General features: G+C 53.8%; 1 protein-coding gene across 3 annotated transcripts; it reads left to right on the forward strand.

Moving 5' to 3' along the window:
- Nucleotides 1–1,023: 1,023 nt before the first annotated feature.
- Nucleotides 1,024–11,367, forward strand: Rps6ka4 (ribosomal protein S6 kinase A4). 3 transcript variants are annotated; one of them, XM_021264665.2, is made up of 17 exons: nucleotides 1,024–1,182; nucleotides 1,268–1,339; nucleotides 1,985–2,203; nucleotides 2,298–2,413; nucleotides 2,950–3,057; nucleotides 3,262–3,342; nucleotides 3,422–3,525; nucleotides 3,629–3,779; nucleotides 6,458–6,622; nucleotides 8,444–8,572; nucleotides 8,647–8,780; nucleotides 8,857–8,950; nucleotides 9,160–9,333; nucleotides 9,412–9,660; nucleotides 9,878–10,037; nucleotides 10,221–10,384; nucleotides 10,534–11,367. In XM_021264665.2, exons 1-17 carry the CDS (start codon nucleotides 1,128–1,130, stop codon nucleotides 10,708–10,710), a joined length of 2,352 nt encoding a protein of 783 aa, XP_021120324.2. In that variant the 5' UTR covers nucleotides 1,024–1,127; the 3' UTR covers nucleotides 10,711–11,367. The 3 variants fall into 3 exon arrangements, with proteins under 3 accessions (XP_021120324.2, XP_004852559.2, XP_021120326.2); XM_004852502.4 differs by having other exon boundaries at nucleotides 1,025–1,182; nucleotides 9,412–9,606; XM_021264667.2 differs by having other exon boundaries at nucleotides 1,056–1,182; nucleotides 1,268–1,293.
- Nucleotides 11,368–17,936: the final 6,569 nt, after the last annotated feature.

A 17,936-nucleotide genomic window follows, 5' to 3' on the forward strand; every position in this document is an offset into this window, starting at 1 on the left:
CAGGCCCGGAACCACTGAGCTAAATCCCCGGCCCTTTTTCAGTCCTTATTTTGACTTTTGGTTTTTTACACCAGAGAAACAATTTGGTATTTAAACATGTGTGTCTGATTTATTTCATTTACGAGTATAGTCTTAACGTCCATCCATGTAGCTATAAATGTCTGAAGCTCATCCTTTATGGCAGAGTAGTATTCCATTGTATAAAACACATTTTCTTTTTGTTTGGTACTGAGGATCAAACTTGGGTCCTTGTGCTTTAAAAACACATTTTCTTGGGCTGGGGATTTAGCTCAGTGGTTCTGCCACCTGCCTCATAAGCACAAGGACCTGAGTTCGATCCCTGGTACCAAAAAACAAACAAACAAACAAAAAAACCACACATTTTCTTTATCCACTCATCTGACATTCCTTTTTGAGGCTATTTCCAATACCCTCAGCCAGCCCATCTTGGAGAGTCAGAGCCAGGGTCCCAGGAGTGATAGGTGCTGAGGGGAAGCAGGGTGGGTAGCAGCTGGCTGGCGCTGTGCATCCCTCAGGGGGACATAGAAACCTTTTATCTGCAGCTTCAGGGAGTGATCCGAAAGGAGAGGGTGGCTTGTGATTTGTCACTTTCACTGGTGGTCAAGATAATTGAAGAGGGGAGGCTTGGCTGCCCTTGGGGCTGGCCCTGGGGGAGGGGCTGTGTGAAGGCCTGGGTGGGCATGCCTCCCTGGGCTTGGGGCATAGGCTCCTAGTGCCCTCACACCGAGGGCTGCAGGCCTCCGGGCAGACACCTGGCTTTGGGCACAGCCCCAGTGGCAGCCTGGGTTATCCAGCGACAAGGCTCACACAGGGCTTCTCCAGCTCCGGGGAAGGTCGAGTGGGGTCTCTGTGTGCACATTCTGGATGCTCTGCCTGGCTCAGGAGACAGGGTCACCCCGCTGCGGTTTGCCCACCCAAAGCCCTGTGCTGTCACGTTCCAGCTGCCTGACTCAGACCTCACGGGGCGGGGAGCCGGGAGGCGGTGCCGGGCGTCCGCTCGGCCCCAGAGGCGGCACCAGGAAGCGCCCGCCCCGGCCAGAGCCGCCATGTAACCGGCGCCGCCCGCCCTGAGCCCCAGCTGCCTGGGCCCCAGCGACCCACCCGCCATGGGGGACGAAGATGAGGAGGAGGGCTGCGCGGTGGAGCTTCGGATCACAGAAGGTGGGCGAGGGGACCGGTGAGGGCTGCCCAGGCGGCCCGGAGGGGTCAGGGACTGGCTGTGCTCATTCCCCCCCTGTGCCTGCAGCCAATCTGACGGGGCATGAGGAGAAGGTGAGCGTGGAGAACTTCGAGCTGCTCAAGGTGCTGGGCACGGGAGGTGAGGATCCAGTCCACTGGGCAGGCGACCCAGGCATGGTGCTTTGGGCCTCCTACCCACACACCCGCCGGGGCCTGGGTTAGGCCACTGAGGAGGCCCCCCACCCTTTCCCCACACAGCCTGCCTTCCCCGCCCCGCCCTACCGTGCCAAGGTTTCGTGCCCACTTCCAGGATGCTCCACAGCAAAGTCCTGTGTGTGCACGTCCCCTGCTGGGATTTGCCAGCCTCCTTGGGGGCTTGCACCCCACCCAAGTGATTTGCACAGCTCCTCCCCTTCTCCTGAAATGAGAGCCCCTTCCCACAGTTTGCAAACTTCCAGCCCGGTTTGCATATCGCTCCAGCTCGAGTGTGCCTCTGGCTCTCTTGCATTTGCATCCTTTCTCCTCCCTCTGATCTTTCTCAGGTTTGCACATGCCCTACCCCCACTCCTGGCTGCAGGCCTCCTGGGTTTGTACATCCCTTCCTTGGTTTTGCTGGGCACCCTCCAGGGGCATGCACACCTTTTCCTTAGAAGGCTCTGCTTGTATTTTGCACACCTGCCTCTCACTTCCAATTTGCACTTGAGCTGGCACCATCACCACCCCCAGCGGTCTGCACCATCCTCCCACTCACAACCCACCCTCTGCCCGATCGCCGCTCCCACAGCCTACGGGAAGGTGTTCCTGGTGCGGAAGGCAGGTGGGCACGATGCAGGGAAGCTATATGCCATGAAGGTGCTGCGCAAGGCGGCGCTGGTACAGCGCGCCAAGACACAGGAGCACACGCGCACAGAGCGCTCGGTGCTAGAGCTGGTGCGCCAGGCGCCCTTCCTGGTCACGCTGCACTACGCCTTCCAGACGGATGCCAAGCTGCACCTCATCCTGGGTGAGGGTGCACATGTACTGGCCTGGGGTGGGGGGAACCCGGGAGCAGGCAAAGCCATAGTCTGGACTGGTCCTAACCTCCATGGCATCCCCAGACTATGTAAGTGGTGGCGAGATGTTCACCCACCTTTACCAGCGCCAGTACTTCAAAGAGGCTGAGGTGCGTGTGTACGGCGGTGAGATCGTGCTGGCTCTGGAACACCTGCACAAGGTGGGTGAGGTCCTGGCCTCCTGGCTGCACCATGGTAACTGGGCCTGATGAGTGGCCTACAAACATGGCAGGCTTGGGTTTTTCCTGGGCCTCTGGGGCTGAGGGTAGCTCAATGGGGATGGGGCTGCTGCCCTGGCCTCCTGTCTGATGGGGTCTCCTCCTTGGCACCTCCTTGGTGGGGCTTTCCTCTCACAGGGAACTTGAGGCTGCCTCTACTGAACTTCCTCAAATGGTGGCCTCATGTCTTGGCCCCCGAGGCCTCCTAGAACCAGGCTCTTCACACACTCTGCTGTCCTCTCCCAGGGTGCTTGGGCCCTGTCCCATGGGGGCTCATTCCTTGCTTTATATCTTCAATGGCCTTTCTTAGCTAATGGCCCAGCTCTGGCCCTGGCCCACTCCTGCCGTGGAGCCCCCTCTGCAGGCAGATTACCTCCTCCAGGGGTCTCCTTATCCTGGGCCTGGTGCAGGGATGAGAGCTGTAGGGACTGGGGAGGTCCTTGGGGTGGAAATCTCAGTGTCCCTCTTGTTCCTAACAGCTGGGCATCATCTACCGAGACCTGAAGCTGGAGAATGTGCTCCTGGACTCGGAGGGCCACATTGTCCTCACAGACTTTGGGCTGAGCAAGGAGTTCCTGACAGAGGAGGTGAGTGGGCACCAAGCAGGCTTCTTCCTTCCTGTCTCTTCCTGCTCCATGCTTGTGTTTGGGGGTGCAGAGTGAATAGATCCAGAAGTTCCCACTGCTCGACCCTCCAGCTGCACAAGTCAAGTGAGTCCTGCTCTGAGCCTTGGGCGCCGCTAGGGCCCAAGAGCGGCTGGGATGTACAAACTGGTCCTCTTGTCCTCCCAGAAAGAGCGGACCTTCTCCTTCTGTGGCACCATCGAGTACATGGCCCCTGAGATTATCCGCAGCAAGGCAGGGCACGGCAAGGTGGGTTGGTGGGGAGGCAGGGTGGGGTGATGGGTGAGAGGTGAGGAGGCCTGGAACCTCACCCTGCCTGGCCCCACAGGCTGTAGACTGGTGGAGCCTGGGCATCCTGCTCTTCGAGCTGCTGACAGGCGCCTCACCCTTCACACTAGAGGGCGAGAGGAACACACAGGCTGAGGTGTCTCGGTGAGCGGGGCCCTTTATGGAGGGCATCAAGGGGCTGCAGGGCCTGCCTGGGCTGGGCTGGGGGGGGGGGCTTGCTGCCCCTGACGCCCACCCATCCTCCCAGACGGATCCTGAAGTGCTCCCCTCCCTTCCCTTCCCGGATCGGGCCCGTGGCACAGGACCTGCTTCGACGGCTGCTGTGCAAGGACCCAAAGAAGCGGCTGGGTGCGGGTCCCCAGGGTGCACAGGATGTTAAGAACCACCCTTTCTTCCAGGTGAGGTTGCTGCTGCTCTGGGTGGGAGGACACAGGAGGGATGGGCTGAGCTGAGCCTGGCTAAGTTCCCTCTATGGGAAAGGCCCTGGTGATCAAAAAAACAAGTCTGTGTCAGTAGAGGCTGTTTCCTCCTATCCATCTCCAGGGAAGCTGGGAAAGTACTTTCAAGGTTCATTGGCTGTTGGGTTTGGCAAGGACTTGAGAAGGGACTGGTCAGCCCTTTCACAGGACAGACCCAGAGAAGGGAGGACCTGCCTGAGATGTCACAGGAAATGGTGCAGAGCCAGGGTCTGATCTCTAGATAGGTCTCTTGTTGGCCCAAAGAGCACTCAAACTCCCACTCCTGTCTCCTAGCATCCACCCAGGGATTTTGCTCTTTGTTTTGCACAGTCTGTGTGCCTGGAGTTCACAGGGACCACTGGTCAGCCCATTGGGTGTCTGATCACCTGCTAAGTGCATTCCCCTATTAGAGTGTGCCACACAGTGGATTGCGTCTCACTGTGAAAGCCTGCTACAGCACTGCCTAACTGAATCCTGTAACCCTACCATAGGTTGGCCCTTGGCCTATGTAGTTTCATTTACTGTCAGGACCAACCCCCCCCACCATTGTCTCCATCTTTACTGATGCAAAAACTGAGGTTCAGAGAAGTTAAGTCATTTGCCCGAAGTCACCCAATGGGTAGTGATAGAATTTTACACCTGGGGCTGGGTGACTCCAGTGCCCATGCTCTTATCCTTCTTGTGCTTCTGTTTACAAGTGGGCGTCATATTGGCCAAGTTTGGTGCGGTAAGGGCAACCACTTACAAGTTCTTATGTGGTCAGGTCCTCTTCTACTTGGGCTATGAGTGCAGTCCCAAGACTTCTGGCAGTTCTCACCCAGAAGGGCCTCCTGAGCTGCTCTCTCAGACAGGACTGTTTCCCACCGAGGCCATCCCTTTGCAGTGTGTGTGGAGTCACTGAGCTGGTTGGTTTCTTTCTTTTTTTTTTGGCACCGGGGATCGAACTCTGGTCGTTGAGCTTGCGAGGCAGGCGGTTGCACTACTGAGCTAAATCTCGAGCCCTAACTGGTCAGTTTCTTGCAAAGAATTCCTGGCTCCCACCCTGAGGGTGCTGAAAGTGGGCTGACCAGTCATGCTGGAGAGGCCCCAGGGTCGGAAGGATGGATGCTGAGAAGGATTCCCTGCATTTACCCTCTCTGTGGACAGCCTCTTTGGTGAGAGAGCAGAGCTGAGATCCCTGGTGGCAGAACCGGGACCTTCAAGTCTGAGTCTGGTCTCTTGACTGCAAGTGACAAACAGTCCAACTCAAGGTGGTGGAATAGCCACTGGAATGGAATATGGGTGCATGTAACAGAGATCAAGTGGACAAGGACCTGAAGACAGAGGCTTCTTTCTTTCTTCTTCTCATGTAAAAGAAGTCCAGAAGTTGGCAGGCTAGGGCTGTTGTGGTGTTTTCACAGTGTCACGGTATCTTCTTTAGGAATCCAAGCTCCTTCTTTCTGTTCTTTTTTTTATTAGTAGTACATGTTTGTGATACATAATGAATACATTCATGGTGGGGAGTTGGTATATCACATATCACACCTTAAACTTCCTTCTTTTTTTTTTTTTTTTTTTGGTACTGGGGATTGAACTCAGGACCTTTCACTTGCCAGGCAGGTACGGCAACACTGAGCTAAATCCTCAGCCTTGAATTCCCTTCTTTCTGTTCATCTTCCCTCCCTCTATTCTTAGCTTGTAGCCTCCATCCCCAAGGCTGCTCTGTGGCCCTCAATGGCTGCTGACTGCCATCTAGGCTGCTCACTAGACAGGAAGAAGGGCAAAAGGGCACTTATTGGGCCCAGGATGTAGCTCAGTGGCACTGTGCCTGCCTGGCAAGCGCAAGGTCCTGAGCTCAATCCCCAGTACTGGAAAAAAAAAAAAAAAAAGGGCACTTAACTACTCACCTCATACTCGAGGTTCTTCTCCTGGACTCCTACTTGACAATTTTTGCTTACAAGTTGCTGGGTACCCCTAACTGCAAGGACATATTTGTAAAATAGTGTCTTTTAGTTGTGTATATTGGTTTCTGGAATAAAATTGAGACTGTGGTGCCAGTGGATACTGGGTAGACGATTAAGATTAGCTTAAACATAAAAGGGTGGGCCGGGGATTTAGCTCAGTGGTTTCGCCGCCTGCTGCACAAGCGCAAGGACCCAAGTTCGATCCCCGGTACCAAAAAAAACCCAACCAAAACACAAACATAAAAGGGCATATTTTCACCCCTGTAGGGAACTGTCCAGGGAAAAGTATCTGACTTCAGGCAAGGCTGCATCCCGGTTCTTGGTTCTGCTTTTCTGCATGGGGACCTCATCATTAAATTTTAGGCGAGTCCACACGAGTTCCAGACCCACGTCCTTCCAGATTTAACTCCAGCAGGAAAAAGAGATGTTTCTTTCTTATGCTCTATTACAAGTTCCAGAACTAAGTGTGGTGTAGTGGCAGTTGTCCAAGGGGAACAGGGATTCTGTTACCAGAGGGAGGGAAGTGGAACCTGTGGGGTGGGGTAGGAAGAACAGAGCCATTTCTAATGTCGGATGTGCCCCCTCCTTGCTGGGGTGCTCCTGGTGAGGGGCCTGGAGTGGGGTGGGCTCTCCATTCCTGCCCTTTGGCCCTCACCCCTGACTCCCTTTCTCCAGGGCCTGGATTGGGCTGCTCTGGCTGCCAGGAAGATTACAGCCCCATTCCGGCCCCAGATTCGCTCAGAGCTGGATGTGGGCAACTTTGCAGAGGAATTTACCCGACTGGAGCCTTTGTACTCACCCCCTGGCAGCCCCCCACCTGGAGACCCTCGAATCTTTCAGGTGAATGAGAACTCATGGAACCCCAGATGCAGGATGCTGGTGCCTGCCTCTATCCTGCTCTCTGGGGACACTGCATTGGCCCTGTGTCCTTGAGACCAGCATCTACCCCTTAGGGGTCACTGGAGCTGCAGTTCATGGAGGCTGCTGTGGCGGGGCATGTGTTTGATGGCTCAGTTTGTCTTTAAACTTCATCTTCATTTCCCTTCTGTTTCCTCATCTCCTTGTGGTTATATAAAAATATTGCTTTCAACTAGGCACTTGCTTACATGGGCACTTGGGAAGAGATGGCCTATTGGCATTATGTACATTGAAAGCCCCCTCCCCACACCTTTTGAGACAGGCTGGTCTCGAACTCCTGACAATCGACTTAGTCTCTGGGGTGCTGGGATTACTGGAGTGCACCAGCATGTCTGGCTCAACCTTAGAAGCTCAACCTGTCAGACAAGACTCAACTCCTTTGCTTGGCATTTGAGGCCCTCCATGATGTGGTCCTTGCTGGGTTCCTCAGCTTTAGGGCTCACTATTATCCTACCCCATGCTCTGGAGGGCACCACTGAGTGCCCAGAGGCCCAGGACATACCTCTGCGCCTCTGCACATGCTGTCCTCTACCTGGAACACCCTCCCTACATTAGTCATCTGCCAAGCCCCCACTCATTGATCAAGTGTCACTGTCCACTCACCTGGCCCACTGGCTCACTCTCCCCTAATGCACCAGCTCTCTGCAGACAGCACCTATGCTGAGCAGTTTGTCCTCTTGTGTCTTGACTCCTCCAGCAATCCCCTTGGGTGGAGCCATGTGTTCCTAGGCCCAGCTGGGGGCCTGGCCTGCGGGACATGGTCCATACACATTAAATGAGAACAGATCAATATCATGGATGTTGGGTCGGTTTCCTCTGAAATTCAGAACTGACAGCTCTGTACTCCAATTCCCTGGTTGCACTGTCTCAGTCTAATAAGAAAGTTCATGTCTGTGAATCATTGGTTACTTTATTCATTCATGTAATGATTCAAAAACATGTATTTAGGGCCTGTTCAGTGGTGCATGCCTGTAATCCTAGCTTCTTGGGAAGCTGAGGTGGGAAGATCAAAAGTTTGAGGCTAGCCTGGGCAACTTAGTCAGACCCTGTTTCAAGTAATAATAAAAAGGGCTGGGGGTAAGGGTCATTGTAGAGTGCTTACCTAGCATTTGGGAGACTCTAGGTTTGATTCTTAGCACTCCAAAACAAACAAATGAACAAAGCCGCCTAAAGCCCAATTATGTATACAACGTGCCAGGGATCAGTCTTGGCCAAATCCTGCCTGTGTGCTTCTTGTGGTCTAGTGCACAGTGGGGTACATTTTTAGGGTAAAATAGCACACAATTAAAATTACCCTTGAAAATTTCTGAAATTACCAGAACATAGATCCTTAGGAAAGGCAAAGAGTTGATTTTGTTTCTTTTTGATTCCTCAGTAGCTCTGCCTTGTAGAGGAAGCCAAAGTCTAGTTTGAAGGGGAAGAATAAAGTTTTTTCCTCTTCTCCAGTAGACAGGGTTGAATTCTTTTAAGGGTGGATGATGTCAGACCCCAGTCCTTTCCTGCACCAGCCCATCATTTTCTGGGTCACTTATTTGTGTCAGGCGTATTTTTTGGGGTTACTGATGAGAGAGGTGGGGTTACAGGCTGGTGGGGGAACAGGTATGACCCCTAGAGATGATAAGAAAAAGTGGAATAAAATGTGTCCACACTTCCTTTGCCTGCCAGGATGCCCCCCGCCCCCGACCATTCCCCAGGTCTGGGGCTCCTGGGGCTCCTCACCTATAGGCCCATCCTGCCCTACAGGGATACTCCTTCGTGGCCCCCTCTATCCTGTTTGACCACAACAATGCGGTGATGACCGATGTGCTGGAAGTGCCTGGTGCTGGAGACCGGCCAGGCCGGGCAGCAGTGGCAAGGAGCGCCATGATGCAGGTGGGCTGGGCTGGGGGAGCATCTTTCTGTGTGGCACCTGGGTGGGCCCTCTGATGCATCCCCTTCGCTTCCAGGACTCGCCCTTCTTCCAGCAGTATGAGCTGGACCTTCGGGAACCTGCACTGGGCCAAGGCAGCTTCTCTGTGTGTCGCCGCTGCCGCCAGCGCCAAAGTGGCCAGGAATTTGCAGTCAAGATCCTCAGCCGCAGGTGAGTGCTTGATGCTGGTGGCCTGGGTGCATGGGCCTGGGTGGCCACTCTGACCCACCTGGCCCTCTGTTGCCAGGCTGGAGGCAAACACACAGCGTGAAGTGGCTGCCCTGCGGCTGTGCCAGACACACCCCAATGTGGTGAACCTGCATGAAGTGCATCATGACCAGGTGATGGCTTCCCTGCTGGAGTGGACACAGGGACTTAGAAGGCCTATGTTTGGGAAAGAGGTCTAGCATCAGATGTAGGGACCTGGGGGACCAGGGAGTGGTGAGAGGTGGGTCTTGAGGGGAGGAGGGCCTGAAGACTGGAAGGCCAGCCTGAAGAGGCCTGGGGAATTCTTGGGTGGTGACCATGAACCTATGTGCTCTGCCTATAGCTGCACACCTACCTGGTCCTGGAGCTGCTGCGAGGCGGGGAGCTGCTGGAGCACATCCGAAAGAAGCGGCACTTCAGCGAGTCCGAGGCCAGCCAGATTCTGCGCAGCCTGGTGTCAGCCGTGAGCTTCATGCACGAGGAGGCCGGTGTGGTGCACCGTGACCTCAAGCCTGAGGTGGGGGCCTGCCCAGGGTTCTCAGGTGGGCATGGGGTGGGGGTTGCCTCTGACCGCCAGCTCTGGCTGCCCTTGCAGAACATCTTGTATGCCGACGACACGCCGGGGGCTCCAGTCAAGATCATTGACTTTGGATTTGCGCGGCTGCGGCTGCAGAGCCCTGGGGGGCCCATGCAGACGCCCTGCTTCACACTGCAGTATGCGGCCCCCGAGCTGTTGGCTCAGGGTGGCTATGACGAGTCCTGCGACCTCTGGAGCCTGGGTGTCATTCTGGTATGGCCGATCCCAGGGGAACCCCGGAAGGTCCCCGATGCGCAGCAGCCCTGGGTAGGGGAACAGGAGGCTTCGGTGGGGGTGGCTGGGTTCCGTCTGAGGCTGGGAACCGCGTCGCGTCCTCATATGGAGGCAGGGTTGCCACGGGCTGGGGCAGGCATGGACACAAGATGGGTTCTGCCTTGGGGTATCAAGAGCTAGCCCTCGGGCAGGGGAAATGGCTCTACAGATGGACCAAGGTCCAACTCACCCCCCTCCCGGGTCTTCCTAGTACATGATGCTGTCGGGACAGGTACCCTTCCAAGGGACCTCAGGCCAGGGCGGGCAGAGCCAGGCAGCCGAGATCATGTGCAAGATCCGAGAGGGCTGCTTCTCCCTCTCTGGAGAAGCCTGGCAGGGTGTGTCGGAGGAGGCCAAGGAGCTTGTGCGAGGTGCTTGCGGGGCTGGAGGCTGCAGGCCTCAGGCGTGGGCGGGGAAGGGAGGCCCTGTGGTATCAGCTGGGGCAGGTGCGGACCCTGGATCCCATGGTGGGGGAGGAGAGTGGGGCTGTGGGGACCTCTCTGGGGCACAGCCTCCACCCGAGGCCTCCCCAGCACTTCATCGCCCACCTCCAGGGCTCCTGACTGTGGACCCCGCCAAGCGGCTGAAGCTCGAGGGGCTGCGGGGCAGCTCCTGGCTGCAGGACGGCAGCGCGCGCTCCTCGCCCCCGCTGCGCACGCCGGACGTGCTCGAGTCCTCAGGCCCCGCGGTGCGCTCAGGGCTCAACGCCACCTTCCTGGTACGGAGCGCGGGCTGGCGGAGCTGCGGGCGGCCGGGCGGTGCCAGGGCCTTGCAGAGGTGGGGCGAGCCTGGTCTGGCTCCTGGCCCGAGGGTGTCCTGAGCTCTCCGCAGCTGGGGCGCAGGGCGCTCAGCCTCCCCTTCCACCAGGCGTTCAACCGCGGCAAGCGAGAGGGCTTCTTCTTGAAGAGCGTGGAGAACGCACCGCTGGCCAAGCGCCGCAAGCAGAAGCTGCGCAGCGCCGCCGCCGCCCGCCGAGGCTCCCCTGCGCCCGCCGCCACCAAGGGGGCCCCCCGCCGAGCCAACGGCCCCCTGGCCCCCTCCTAGCCCTTGCCACGGTGGCCTGCCTGGGTCCCCAGGAGTTGCCTTCCCTCCTCCCCATCCACTCCCCGACAGAGCAGAAGTATTTTTATAAGCAGAGCAATTTTTTATGTCTTATCAGGTAGTTAGGGCTGCAGGGAAGGAGGGGCCTACGGGAGAGTGGGTGTGGGGGCCTCTCGGGAGACACCTCTCGCCCAGACAGGGGGCCCCTCCCAAGGAGCTGCGCCATTGGAAGGGCTTCTTCCTACTCCAAGCACTGAGTTGCCACGGGGAGAAACTGGGACCCCTCCCCTGTTCTCCTCTGAGGCCTTGCTCCTTGGAAGGAGGTCCCCGTAAGCTGTCACTTTATGGACTGTCTGTGCAATTAAGTCCACCACAGCCTGTGTGGGGGTTGAGCTAGAGACCCTGGGGGCCCTTAGAGCGTTTCTGGCTCACTTTGTCACCTGCTTCTCCCCTGTTGGGGCTAGGGAGGGAGGTACGCAGCCCCTAAAAGGGGAGGCCCCCTTGTCTCCCACCACTCCCCTTTGGCACAGCTGCTCCTGACTAGGGGTGGGGCCTTGAGGGGCTGGGCTGGGCACCCACCAGTCACTGCCCCAGCCCATCCAGGCTGTGCCTTTGACTTTGAAATAAAGTCTACCCAGTGCTGTGTGTGGCATCTGTGTACTTGGGGTTGTAGTGTGGGTATCTGGGGCAGGTGGACTGCTAGCCAGCAGAATCTGGGACCTCAGAGAGGAGGGACTGGCAGAACCTTCAGGGGCAAGAAGGTATCTTTGTCTTGTATTTTAAAAATATGTAATTTAACTTCTTTGAGATAGTGTCTTGCTATGTAGTTCAGGCTGGTCTTGAACTCACTGTGTAGCTCAGGTTGGCTTGAACTCCCAGTAATCCTCCTGCCTCAGTCCCCTGAGTGTTGGGACCACATGTGTGCTGCCCTGCCCCACCAGTCTTTGGTTTCTGACGTGAGCAGTAGGAAAGCCAAAGTCTCATCTTGAGTGTGTAATCTGGACAGCTCTGCCATGTATCATTTAGGAGTCTCTTGGTTATCGTTGAAAACCTAAACCTGCTTGAGAAAAACACAGGATTTCTTTTAAATGTTTTTGTAATTACACAGTGCAGTGGTAGCTTCAGGTAAGGGCTGATCTGGATTTAAACACAATCTCAGCTCTTTATTCTGCTTTCTTCCTGATGTTCAAATCTGGAAGACTCTTCTTACAGCCCCAAAATGTGTGCCAGCTGCTCCAGAAGCTACAGATTGAAAATCTGGGGATAGAGTATTTGTTGAAGATGCTGTCACTAGATTTCAAGTCTAATGTTCCCAAGGGAAGTCCTGAGCTGTACTCTAATTGGATCCACTAAGGTCATGTACCCACTGTGAACCAATCCTGTAGCCAGGAATGCCACATGCTGATTGGCTTAGATCAGGCTCATAGACTTCCCCTCTGGAAACTCAGTGGGTAGAGAGCAAGGGAAGGGTTGGGTCCAGGGGAGCTCAGCAGGCTTGCCTCAGAGGCCTTCACTGTGATCAGAGCAGTGTGGCATGGCAGGGTATCAAGAAGTGTTTAAGGCTCCTCTGTGGGTGATGCTTGCTGGGTTGCAGTGGCCATGGGACAGTTGTGGCCTAAGCACTTTTGCTGGCAGCCCAGATTGGGGTCTTTGTCCATTCAGTGTGGGTGGCCTGGACAGCACTTTGAGGTGCCTCCCCATAGGGCCTCTCCCCATAGCTGCCCTTTGGGACCATTGCCTGTGGACCATCCCCTCCCAGCCTGAGGTTTATGTCTTAGAGGGAAGGTACCTGGAGGCCTGGGGATTTGAGCTGGGGCCCCAGAGGTACCAGAGTCTGGGCAAAGCCAGGCAGGTGTTGGTTTGGTGGGCAGCTAGGGCCTGGTGAGTAAATCAGGCAGTTGGGTGGTATGGGAGCACCCAGCTGTGTTCCATCTTGGTAGTCTGAGAAGGCTGGGAGGACCCAGGACGAGGCTTCCAAGAGGAGGGGGAGAGGGGAAAGTGTCTCTAATTCTTTTTTTTTTTTTTTTGTATTGGGGATCGAACTGAGGACCTAGCACTTGCTAGGCAGGCAGCGGCACCACTGAGCTAAATGCCTGGCCCTGAGCATCTCTAATTCTGAATCCTGTATCCCCCACTCTGCCCAGGATATGAGCAAGTCACCAAATAGCCCCAGGCTTCCCCATGTGTCCAGAGGAGGAAGTCGAGAATCAACAGATGTAAGATTGTGGTCATTCAACCAACAAGCGCTTACTGAGATTTACTGAGCTCTTTCTACATTCAGGCTCCTCCTGAGCGCTCTCTGTGGGAATCTCATTTAAGGTCGGGAAAGCATTCCATTGCATCCTCCTGCACTGAGTGTTACCATTAAAAAAATCTCTGCACATTTGATGGATTAAATTTTTTCTTTCATCTTCAATTTTTCCACTTCTCATGACGTGTGGCTCACAACCTCTCTATGAAAGAGTTGTCCTTAGCCTTGTTTCACAGGTGAAGGAACTGGGGCTCAGAGGCTGGAAGAGGGAGAAGAGGGGTGCAGGGGAAAGAGCTGGCTTTGATCTGAATCCTGCCTCTGCTTTGTGTGGCCAGGGAGCCTGCAGGTGGGTGACAGGTGGGACGGGGCTACAGGTGGCCTAGTGTGAACCAGCAGAGTGGCGAGGTCAGGGTGGGCAGTGGCTAGGCTCCTCTTCCTCCTCCTCCTCTTTTTCTTTCGCCCCGTCCCCCCTCCCCATCTGTTGGGTGATGCCCAACCACCAGTTTTCAGTAGATGCCTGATTGTCTGATTGAGGGTACTGTAGGGATGAAAGAATAATATAAAAGAGCAATCAAGATATATCATGTACAAGTACAAACTTCCTTTGATGAATGTGATCATTATGCATATTTAAATTGTGCCAATAAAATTAATTTTAAAAAGAAAGAATAATATACAAAGAACAAGAAATAAAGAACAAAGAACAATAGTGTGTTACTTAGGGGTACGGGAATTGATCTTAGCTCTTTCCTGGCTAAGACCATGAGCTCAGGATTAGTCAGTACTTATGATTCTACAACATAGCAAGGGTCATAAAGGCAGATGTAAGGAATAGCAGAACTATTGCACTAAGAAGCCAGGTTTGTAGAAGGGGAGTAACTATGTATACTTGTGAAGGACACTCGATCATAGTTAATAAGCCACCTGTGCTATCTTACAGGTCATAGCTAACAAGCCACCTTTAGCTAACATTTGATCTTGGAGAATGGCAGTACAGAGTCATACTTCTTCAAGTGTGGTGTCATCTTGCTATTAGAGATGTTACAGTCTCAGTGATCATTGAGATCTCAATTGTTTCCATGGGCATAGGAAAGTCTGTCTCCATACACTAGCCAGTGGCTCATTTAGCAAATCACACTTGGTCTTGGAATGACTCAGAATTTTAATCAATAGCCAAATTATAATCCAATTCAATAATATATATATATATATATATTTTTTTTTGGTACTGGGGATCGAACTCAGGTCCTTGTGCTTGCATAGCAGGTGGCGAAACCACTGAGCTAAATCCCTGGCACAATTCAATAATATTTTAAAGCCCGCTCAGTGCAGATTCAAGCTGTCCTCCTGCACCCCTCCTTCTCCACACTGGGATGGAACCCAGGGCCTCATGGATGCTAGCCAAGTCCTTTAGCCCTGGGCTACACCCCAGCTCTGGCCTCTTGCTTCTGCCTCTTAACTTTGGCTTCTGACCAGCCCAGCCTTACAAGGAGGCCATCTCTTTTAAGAGTGCTGAGATTCCTCACCCTCCTGCCCTGCCTCGATTTCTGCTCTTGCCTGGGATCCCTGCTCCATTCAAATGCCATGTCCAGTAGCCCTGTGACCCTTCAGGTCCCTTCCAGCCATTGCTATTGTTAGAACTGAAGCCAGGGCTGCTGGTTGCAGCCTGTGCCCTGGGTAACTACTGTTTGACTAAGTTGCTTCTCCCTAATGTATTTTGGGGGGTTATAAACATAAGGAGTTGTAGAATGAGGACATTCATATGGAAGTCTGGGTGTTGGACTTTTATTGAACAATCATTAGGGCTGCAGCTGTGGGGCAGTCTTCCTGGAGGGTCTGATCAGCCCGAGTTATCAGATCACTGATTCAAGTCCTATTGCCACCACAGGCAGGGCACAGCCTTCCAGTTTGCAGCAGTCCCCACCACTCCCTGTCAATCACCCTGCCTCTGCCCCTGTTATATCTCCCTAACTCTCTAAGTACTTGAGGTTGTGACTTTGATGTAAACACTACCCTACATAAAAGGGATTTGTGAAACATCAGAAATGCCCCTTAAATTTTTCTTGTTTTGGGCTGGGGATTTAGCTCAGTGGTTCTGCTGCCTGCCTTGAAAGTGCAAGGTCCCGAGTTCGATCCTCCATACCAAAAAAAGTAATATTTTTCTTGTTTCAGCCAGGTGTGGTGGCACACACCTGTAATCCCAGAACTCAGCAGGCTGAGGCAGGAGAATCGCCATGAGTTTGAGGCCAGCCTGGGCTACATAATGAGTTCAAGGCCAGCCTGAACTACATAGCACTACCCTGTTGCAAAAGAAAAAATTGTTTTGTTTTCAAATCATAAATTTAGTGAAATTTTTGTGAAAAGGTAAGTTCGTATGATTCAAAATTCAAAGGACACAAAAGAATATATTAAAAAAAAAATCTTCCACATGCCCTGATGCTCAGTCACCAAGTCCCTAAGGCCACCAGTTCCTGTGTAGTCTTCAGGGCTTGTAAAAAATATGTATATAATAAAAAAATTTGGGACTGAGTGTGTTGGTCAGTGGTAAGGCTCTTGCCTTGCAGGTGTGAGACCCTGGGTTTGATCACCAGCACTGCAAAAAACCCACATCTCCTGCCTTATCACATTAGTTGAATATTACTTTTAGGGAAAAAATAGAAAATACAAAGAGAAGTAAATGAAAAATTATCTGGCACTACCTTCCATAGCTAAGCTTTATTCCTTAGTGCTTTAATGCATGCACTTGCTAATTTTTCTTTATTTAAAAATTTTTATTTATTTATATTTTGAGACAGGGTCTTGCTATGTAGTTCAGGCTGGCCTTTCACTGTGTAGCCCAGGCTGGCCTCCAACTTACAATGATCCTCCTGCCTCAGCCTCCTGAATGCTGGGATTACAGGCATGCACCACCACACCTGGCCCAGTTTTTCTTTATTGATATGAATTTTGTTTGTTTGTTTGTTTTTATTTTTTCTGGCACTGGGCATTGAACTCAGGACCTTGAGCTTGCAAGGCAGTCTCGAGGCAGTCATGGTGCCACGGAGCTAAATCCCTGGCCTATTGGTATGGATTTTAATTGAAATAGCATCAGTATGTAAATATCTTATCTAAAACTCAGAAACTGATTGTAAATACCTTTCTCTGTCCATGTTTCTATCTTGCTGCTATGTTTTACAGCCACACAGTATTCCATTGGATGGGCAGGCCGTGATTGTCTTCATTGTTTCTACTTTTGGCTACTTGGACAGTTTTCAGTCCCATGCTATTTTTAACAGTGCTGCAGCAAACTGCAGTGAATATCCTTGTGCCTATGTCTTTGCTCACCTGTCTGCATATTTCCTGAGGAGACGCTCCTTAGACTTGGAATTAACAGGCTAAAGGACATGCCCACGCATGCAGGTTTTAAGGGCTTTGCATGCCTGGCCTCCGGGAGATCCTGTCATTTCCTGTGACCAGCAGCAACGTGGGTGGGACCCAGGAAGCACTGTCTCCTTTAAGGTGAGATGGCACCCCTCACCAGCAGAGCGCATCCTTGCCACTTTGTCTGGGCAGCTGGCATCACTGTGTTCTTTCCTCTCTGCCCCGGGGTGTGGCCGGTCCCAGGTGGTGGTGGGAATGTGGACCTTCTTATTAGGCTGGTGGAGTGTGACCCCGGAGTGTGACTGGGCTCCAGTGAGAGGCGTGGAGTGAGGGCTGCGGTGGGGAAATCTGTGAGCAGCACCTGGGGGAGTCCAGACCTTGTCCTGCTCCTCCAGCTGTGCAGGTATCACAGGGCCACTTGGGTCTGAGCCACTCTAGAGAGGTGGGCTAGAACTCGCCCACCTGGGATTGCTGAGGGACTCACACATCTGATGGGCTCAGGTCACGTAGTCCTCAGGTCCTCTCTGCAGAGCTGACCTGAGCTGGGGACTGGTGAGGCCCAGCCTGGCTATTCCCTGGTTCTGTCATCATGGCAGAAACATCTCTGTCCCCTGCTTCCTGCCTGGCTGGGAGTGGGGTGGGGACATACCTTTGTGCATGTGCGTACATGGGTGTGCATATGGGAAGATGGGTAAGTGGCTGTGTGGGTGCTGGAGAGCATTGTGAGCCTGGGAGGGTGTATGAGTGTGCAGTGAGTGTGAAGGGGTGAGCAGGTGTGATTGTGTAAAAGTGTGGGTGTGTATGTGCATGAGGTGTGAGTGTGAGGATTGTGTGAGTGTAAAGGTGTGTGTGACAGTGTGTCTGACTTGTGAGCATGTGTGGAGAGTCTGTGTGCATGAGCATGAGTTTTGTGTGCTCTCAGGGGTCTTGAAGCTGGCGGCAGGTCTGCAGCAGGTCCTTTTCTCTCCAGCTTCTCCTCTCCCAGGACCAGCTGTGGGCTGACCCTCTGTCACAGCAGGGCTGGGGTACAGTCTCTGCCCACACGTACAGAGGACTCTTGGCCCTGGGCTCGGCCAGCAGCTGGCTGTGGATTGATGGTGATGACCCCAAAGAAAGTGTAGAGCCAGCGACAGAGCAGAGGACAGAGGCAGAGGACAGTGCTTCCTCCTGAGATCCTCTCCCAGCCTGGCCAGAGCCTGGCCTTCCCAGAGGGCCCTCAGTTCTGCTGAGCTGGCCAGGGAACACTTGGCCTCCAACCTCCCCTGGGACTCCTGTGGGACCAAGCAGTGAGTAGGGCTGGGGTACCCATCCTGGGCCACATGGACACTGGCAGCATCCCCACACCCCAGCCCTTGAAGCCTGTCTGCTCCCTATGGCACGCTTGGGGCAGGGGACCCCTGGAGAGCCCCTGTAGTCCCCCTTTGGAGGTGCTGGCATCTCCTCCTCCCTGGGGCCTGGCCTCAGGCTTGGTAGGCAGCTGTGATGAAGGGGCAGTGACCCTCTATGGCCAGGACTCTCCAGGACATGGGATTGGGGAAAGGAGTGCTCCCTACTTGAATGGGAGGTGGGCTAGGGAAGGGGGGATGTCCAGGGAGAAACTCCGAGATTAATCAAGGAA

Source organism: Heterocephalus glaber, unplaced genomic scaffold, assembly GCF_053883595.1.
Source record: "Heterocephalus glaber isolate CG9 unplaced genomic scaffold, H.glaber_assembly_v1.0 deba00000594, whole genome shotgun sequence".
NCBI lineage: Eukaryota > Metazoa > Chordata > Mammalia > Rodentia > Bathyergidae > Heterocephalus > Heterocephalus glaber.

Coding starts and splice junctions, on each gene's coding strand:
- Rps6ka4 (XM_021264665.2), top strand. CDS start 1,128: ATGGGGGACGAAGATGAGGAGGAGGGCTGCGCGGTGGAGCTTCGGATC. Junction 3,058..3,261: donor AGGAGTTCCTGACAGAGGAG/GTGAGTGGGCAC, acceptor TTGTCCTCCCAG/AAAGAGCGGACCTTCTCCTT. Junction 3,780..6,457: donor AGAACCACCCTTTCTTCCAG/GTGAGGTTGCTG, acceptor CCCTTTCTCCAG/GGCCTGGATTGGGCTGCTCT.